Source organism: Aethalodelphis obliquidens, unplaced genomic scaffold (genome assembly GCF_003676395.1).
Source record: "Aethalodelphis obliquidens isolate GAN/ISIS:26980383/991018 unplaced genomic scaffold, ASM367639v1 scaffold7, whole genome shotgun sequence".
In the NCBI taxonomy this organism is placed as follows: Eukaryota; Metazoa; Chordata; class Mammalia; order Artiodactyla; family Delphinidae; genus Aethalodelphis; species Aethalodelphis obliquidens.
In genome coordinates this window covers 23,763,636-23,771,194 of record NW_020837951.1, presented here as the reverse complement: position 1 = coordinate 23,771,194, position 7,559 = coordinate 23,763,636, and the positions used below count along the sequence as shown (strand labels likewise).

Here is a 7,559-nt window from a genome sequence, read left to right as displayed (position 1 = left end):
CACACACACACACACACACACACACACACACACACACACACACACACTGGAAGGCTCGGATAGGAGGAAGAAAATTTTAAACAATTAAAAAAGGATACACAAGGATGCACACCATGTTTATAAACACGTATGCAAAAGCACAAAGATTGAGGGGAGCAGCGAAACCAACCAGTTGCTATGCAGCAGGATGGGAATATGTAAAATGCTTTTCTTTGTGATAATTTTAGTGTTGTTCTATTAAACACTTTAAAAAAATGTAGCCTACTTCCAACCTCAGTGTTGAAGAACTATGGGCCTCAAACCAGAATGCACTCTGGGCGAAACTACACTCACTGAATATGAGTACACATGTGAATCCGATGTCTGGAAACCCCAAGTGGCCTGGAAAGGAGGACACCCTTCTGAGGCCCAGGGTCCCCACCCACCTCGGGGCCTCTGGGGCAGGCTCAGAACCCCGCCGCTCCCACCCCTCGCATGCCCAGTCCTGGGTCAGAGGACACAAACCTTCTCCCGGCAGACTATCTGAGCTCGAAACTGGAGTCTGCCTTTGCTGTGTGACACGGGCAAGTTTCTTATCCAGCCTGCTAAGCCCTGATTCTCCCCCTCACAAATCAGGGCTAACAACAGTAACCACCAAAAGAGGTTCTGTGAGGGTCCAACAAAACAGTCACTTAGGCAATTAGCACAGGACTGACACACAGTGGCCCCTGGCTCTTACTAGCCTGAGACCCTCCTCTGTGCTTCACAGGTTCCTCACTTACTCCTTCAAGACTCAGGGACATAGCTGGAGCTCATAATCCTCCCCGACCCCAAGGAGCCCCAAGTCCAGCAAGTGGGGTTTTCTGGCTCCCATCCTCCATGCGTCTGCACCTGCCCCAACGCCTCTGACCAAATCTAACAGCTGAACTCCCAGGCAACCTTCGGGACAACTCGATGTCACTTTGGGCATCAAACCTTCCCCAAATCCACTCCACAGCTCAATCGCTCACGCCCGTACTACCTCATGTGGGGTTTCGAGTTATCTAGTATATTTACACTGTCTCCCCTTCTAGACTGGGACTCTCTCATCCCTCCTGTACCCCTCCCGAATGCTTCATGCAGGGTAAGTGCTCAACAAGTCTATGCTGACTGAAGAAAACAAGTGCGCAAACAAAAACATTTTCGAAAACAAAAATAAACCAGAAATTAAAATCAAGTGGGACTAGTGAGATACATCCAGCTGCAGAGAGAAGCCAAAGAGGCTGCAGAAGGAGATGAAGGGGCCCTAGGGCAGAGGGGGCACACGTGGGATGCTGCCAGATGAGCCCCAGCTGGTAAGAGAGCCTGGGCATCCCTGGGCAGGCAAGAGTGGTCACCACCCCAAGGCAGGTGTTCAGAACACAAGCCCTCAGATGCAACGGGACTTTGTGGCCCCATCAACAGGACATTAACCTGCCAGAGAGCAGAGGTGATTGGTGGGGAAGGGCTCCAAGGATGGGGAGCCCTCTTCTTAGGCAGGCAGTAGGTGGCACACAGCTCAGACGGCCACGGGGGCTCCCCGCCCCAGCTAAGGTCCCAGGGACTGTAAAGGGGGGGAAAAGGGTCCCACCCTCAAGAGACACAAACTTGGGGTCTAGGTCCCGATTCATTTGTGCTGAAGGGGTGGGGAAAGAGACTTTACTTTCACCAACCCATATAAAGTCGTCACTCAAAATAACATTCATATCTAAAAACAAAGAGAAAAGTACAGATGGACACACACACCACCATTTTAAAAGTGGTTATTATCTCTGATGAGATTTTAGATCTTTTTAACTTCCCTTGCTTCTCTATATTTTCTGATCTTTCTGCTGCCAACATGTTCTCCTGTGAAATGCAAGTGGGGGAGGAAAGCACATGCCAACCTGCAGAGAAACACCAAAATGAATCAGCAGCTGACCCTGCCCGCAGGCAGCTGCCACGGGCCCGAGGGGGAAACCCAAGTGCAAAGAACCAGATTCCTGCAGGAGAAACGCTCCAGGCACCGTGGAGGAAGCTGGCAACAGGAGTCAGGCAGCGGAGAAGGACGGGACACGTGTTTTGAGGACAAACTGTGGGCGGAGGATTTCTGTGGTGAAGGAGTGGATTTTTAAGTCCCTATGCAAGAATGTAAGGGAAAGTTCTACCTCCCCATGCCTGCGCCCCCAACCTTTTGCTATTTCAGAATTAAACAGACCTGTACCTTCATCCACAACAGTGCACTAGCAACAGAATTCAATGAGATTATGCACGTGAAAGTGCTTAGCAAGTTAATATTTGTTCAGTCCTGGCCCAGCGCAGGGTCATGTTACTGGCACTGGAGAGGCTGGCAGACTCCCCCTCCCTGCATATTAACACCAACCACCCAGCAAGTGGGGAACCAGAGTTAGAGATCGCATCTCTATCCCACTTGGGAAGGATGTTCACCACCCACCTCTCTTGCCCACTCCCCTCCTTCGCCAGCAGCCCTCCTTTTAAAACAAAGGTATTTTTTAAAGAAATACACAACCCCATGACGCACACAGTTACCCAAAGCTCCCCATGGTCTCATTCACGGTCTGGGCGGGGGGGGGGGGGGGGGGGGGGGGGGTTGGAGATAGGGGCAGGGTAAGCCCTGGAGGGCCACCTTGAGCCCATACCTTCCCTCAGGAGCAGGAAAAAGCAAGCCACCCAGAGGTCTGGGATAAGGCAGGGTGTCCATGGCAGCCAGAACCCTGGGAGAGGATGGAAATGAGAAGCTGCTTTCTCCTATTTCCTAGGGCCTTATGTAGTTCCCCATTTCTTCCCACCATTGAGGGTGAAGATACCCTGCCCTCCAAGGTAGAGTCCACTACTCAGTCCCCCCACATTCAATCAAGCCCCACCCCCAGCCCCGCCAAAGGGCACTGGGCTCTTTTTAGGCTTCCTGGCACCGCTTTCCTTTGGGGGGGGGGGGCGTGGCACACCGCACATGCTGTGGGATCTCAGCTCCCCGACCAGAGGTCGAACCCGGGCCCTTGGCAGTAAAAACACGGAGTCCTAACCACTGGACCACCAGGGAATTCCCAGCCTTTGTTTTTTTTTTCCTTTAATGTTCATTTCTAGAAAACTTCCCAATCACTCTTCACAGGCCAAAGAGGAGGCACTGAGATGTGTGTAAGATTACAACCTACTAGCAACCCTTCAGCACCCTGCTGTTTCCTGAGGCTTTTCATACCCTTTTTGTCATGTAATCATCCCATTTTAAAGACCAGAAAATCGAGATTCAAGTAGCCCAGGGCTGCACAGCCCAGCTGCCAAGACTCAAACATGCATCTTCCTGCCCTGAAACTCTCGGTGCTTGCCCTGTACCATACAAGTCACTGCGGAGCTCCAGGGACAGTGAAAGCAACTGCAGCAAATGCAATACCGGCCAATGGACGGTGCCCTCCAAGGCATGGGGGCAGGGCGTGCTGACCAGCCAGCCACACACCCTCCCGGCTTTCCACACAAAGCTGCTGGAAGACTGTGCATGCAGGGGAGGGGGGCGACGGGGCTGAGCAACAGCCGCGCGAGCAAAAGCGATGCCAGGGCTTTAGTCAACAGAGAACTAATATGAGTCAACAGCGGGTACCGCTGCCAAGCACACTGATGGGATCTTCAGCTGCATTAATAGAAGGGGAGAGTCTCAGGCAGGCCGAGGGAGTCCTGCCTGCTCTGACCTGACCACACCTGAGGGCAGGGCAGGGCTGGGCTACGGACACGGAGGCACCTTCCAAGGCAGCGCCAGGGTTTCTGAAGAGGAGTGGCTCAGGGTGGCACTCTGGTCTGTAGGGCGGAAGCTGGGTTTGGACAGCAAGCCCACTCCAGACTGCACATTACCGATGGATTTTTTTTTAAAAAAGATCCTGTCTATCCACAGCAAAGGTTAAGAACACTCAGGCATGTCAGAGGACAAGGCCACCACCTGGGGGAGGAGCCCCAGGCCCTGTCATTTGCTTCCTCCTTCATTATATATAACAGCTGGGTCGTGGCTTGACCGAGAAGTGGCCCTGACACAACACGTAATCTAAAAATGGGGAATTCCCTGGTGGTCCAACGGTTAGGACTCGGGCTTTCACTGCCGTGGACCCGGGTTCAAACCCGGGTTCGATCCCTGGTCGGGGAACTAAGATCCTACAAGCCGCTCAGTGTGGCCAAAAAATAAATTAAAACAAAAAAATTTTTTTGAATGCACAAGGGACATTGGATTTGACATCCTAGAGCCTCAAGTGTCAAAGTCTCTGGGAAGTCCTCCCAATTCATCCACCAGCACCCTGTCCGGTGAACCTGTCGTTATCACTCAGCATCACTTAACAATAAAAAGACGCTCTGCTACACGTGTTTCCCAAGAGCCTCAAGGCCACCTCTCATTCACCTTTGGGTCCACAGCCCAGCATCTGGTACACAGAGACGCCCAATAAATGGTGACAACTGAAAACCGAGGTGCCCCAGCACGATCACAGTGAGGGTGTTGTGTTCGAGGCAATTCTGGAACACAGGCATCCTGACTAGAGCGAATGAAGCGGCTTATGACAATGTATAACCACTGTTAGTATATTGAGCGACGAATTCTGGACGCTACCACTACCAGAGGGTTTTAATTACAAAAGAGTTATCGTTAGCCTGGCAAGTGTGCTTTGTGCCCGTGCGAGTGACTGGAGACAGACAATCCAGCTTAGGGAGATGGCAGTCAAAGGTAGATCCTGTGCGCCATGCAGCAAAGCAACCCCGGGGCCCAGGAAGCGGTAAAAATCCAGGAACGCAGGAGACGAGAATAATGACCAGTGGGACTAAATGCCAAAAAGGACAGCATAAAAAGTGAGCTTGGTGAAACGGGCTGAGAAGGTACACGCATGCTACAGATTCATGGGGAGCTGGCCGCCTGGAGCTCACCTTGTAACTCTGAGAATTAAATACAGGAACTAAGACTCGGATCTGGGAAGATGAGCACAGGAGGCTGTGCGATGCAGTTCTAATGCCTAATAAATCTTTAAATCGATGAGCCGTGCTCACTGTTTATTCTTCTCCATCCTTCCTCCCCAGGCAAGGGCTCACATGACAAAAGCCAGCATTTGCTCTGGATTTGCCTTTGGACGGGGTATATATACATATGCGTGTCTGTATAAATAAAATTGGGAGTTCACTAAATAACATCTTAAAGCATCAAAAAATCTGCCATTATAAGAAAACCTGGTGAATTCTTTTGTCAAGTAGCCTTTAATAAAGTGAAGAAACCTCTTAGGATGCAAAATCCCCCTCCCCTCACACTGGGCCAGGGTTCCACCAGCTGTGGTTAAGTCAGCATTCCCGTCCCAACCTGTTCATTTGGGTACCTGTTTGGGTCTATTCACTACGCATGCATCTTACTGGGTTTGCATTTTTCATCCCAGAAACACAGCTTAAGCCTGTCGCACAAACCTGACAGAAGCATTACATTTTATAAACCAATCATCCCCGGGGAACAGACAAGAAAACCATCAGCAATGAGCGTTGTCAAAGTTCCAAACCAGAGCATTCCTTTCCCAGATCCGAGATGCAGAATACGCCACATCCTCTCCACACACCAGCTGCCTGCTCCAGAAGCCACACACTCACCTCACCACTGGCTGCCCCCCCGACCGCCCCTCCCGGCCCCTTCAGGCCTCCTCTCCCATCTGAATAAAAGCTGGAGAGACCCGTCTTGGGGAAGCAGTAACATTTTAATACTACTGTAAAGACAACTGCTCTAAGCACTGGAATGTTGGCTCCTTTTCCATGAATAAAAAGGCCCCCAAAGGGTATTATCATAACAAAATGATATCCTATGGAGAGCACCAGGAACTACAAAAATAAAATCGCCATAAACTGACACTGTCTCAAAATTAAACCTACACAAAGAAACGTTAAACCCCAAGGCAGGCAGGCTCTCATTTTCCCATCTAAAACCCTTACAATATTCCCAGTTCTCTCATGACGTCCAATTTCCCCCACCCGAGGAGGCCTAAATGCTTTCTTTCGAAGTCCCGGTATGTTATTTTTTTTCCCTTGAAACCCTCGAGATGCTCTGTAACATTCATCTAAAGCTCAATCGTGGCTGTGTCCTCGGTCACACCCAAAGATTCCCAAAGGCACCGTCTGCCGCAGCGCCGGGTGCACAGCAGGTGCCCCACTAATGTGCGGATTTGATTTGATCAGATCTGGCCCCTTCGGCTAGAAAGACACATTGGTAGCCAGACGCCCAGGCGGGGACAGCAGCGCCAGCCTAGCTCTCTGCCGGAGGCGGCGGGGTGCAACCACCTGTGGGCGGGTGACCGGGGCTCAGGCCTCGGCGCAGCTGCCCTGGAGTGCCTCCGCGGCTCCACGCACAGACCCCGGGGAAAGTCCGGCGCCCCAGGCCCGGGAGCACCCCAGGGCCGACTCCCAGCGCCCCAGCAGGGGCTCTGCCGGTGCAAAGTTGGCCTGGTCCGCGAGGATCCATTCTAGAGTTAGCTCCCAAGTCGACCGGCCGCCTGTGAGGCAGCGAGCCAGAGGGGCTCTTTAGGATGGGACCGGGTTGGGGGGTGGGGCGGAGTGGTACACCAAGATGGGAACAGAAGAGAGAAGTGGTCCCCCGACTCGCGCCCAAACTTGGGGCACCTGCCGGCCAGCAGGCGAGGGGGATTTTCCGCCTTGACGTCCCACCAAGGCCTAGTGGCGAGTTTGTCGGGGCAAGCGGGCCACCCCATGGCAGCCCCGCATTGCTTTGAGATTTTCTAACCAATAATCCAGCACCGAGAAGGCCGATGCAGGAACCTGGGGGATAGAAGGGGAACACCAGTCACCCGCGCCAGGGGGCGGGGACTTGGGACTCGGGGGCGCGGGCCAGGGATGGGGCCCCGGAAGAGAGCAGGACGGGGTTGCCCGAGAGGGAACCAGACTAGGAGTGCTTGCAGAAGGGGGAGGGGATCCCGGAGAGGTACAAGGGGAGCGCCCCAGAGGGAAGCATCGGGGGGAGGGAGCTGCCCCAAGGGCCGCGGGGTGCCAGTGTCCCGGACCGGCCCCGTCACTCACCGGCAGGTCCACGCTCACTTCGGTCCCGTCGAGCAGGAAGACGCGGCAGTAGAGCGTGGTCTTGGAGGCCCCGGCGGCGGAGATGTGCACGGCCGCGCAGCCCATGAGCAGGGGCCCGCCGCCGGCCGGGAACACACTGCCCCCGGGCGCGGCGGGCAGCGTGGACACGGCGGCGGCGGCCGGGCCCCCCCGCGGACCCCCGTCGCGCTCGTCCCCCAGGCCGGCGGTCCCGCGCCCTGCCGCGCCCCGCGCGTAGCGCTGCATGGAGCGGCGGCCAAAGGTCCGGCGCAGGAACCGCAGCATCCTGGCTGGGGGCGTCCCCTGCCTCCGCCCCCTGCGCCGCCGCCGCTGCGCCGCCGCCCAGGAGCGCCCCGCGACGCCGTCAGTGCAGGCGGCCGCCCGCGCCGCCTCCCGCCGGCTGCGGACCGGGGCTCGCTCCCGCCGAGGACGAGGCCGCGCTTCGGCTGCCCGCGGGGCGCGCCGGCCCAGCCAGCGCCGGCTGCGAGTGGCCGCGGGCGGGAGGGCGCGCTCGG

The 7,559-nt window shown here is 55.0% G+C and overlaps 1 protein-coding gene across 3 annotated transcripts in view; it reads right to left on the bottom strand.

Annotated features, from left to right (window-relative positions):
• EPB41L4B (erythrocyte membrane protein band 4.1 like 4B) overlaps positions 1–7,553 on the bottom strand; it is a 142,196-nt gene extending 134,643 nt beyond the window's left edge. For all 3 annotated transcript variants that reach the window (XM_027105273.1, XM_027105275.1, XM_027105274.1), the window contains exon 1: positions 7,027–7,553. In XM_027105273.1, coding sequence (XP_026961074.1) covers positions 7,027–7,329 — 303 coding nt within the window. In that variant the 5' untranslated portion in view covers positions 7,330–7,553. The remainder of the gene's footprint in view (positions 1–7,026) is intronic.
• Between the last annotated feature and the right edge of the window lie 6 nt (positions 7,554–7,559).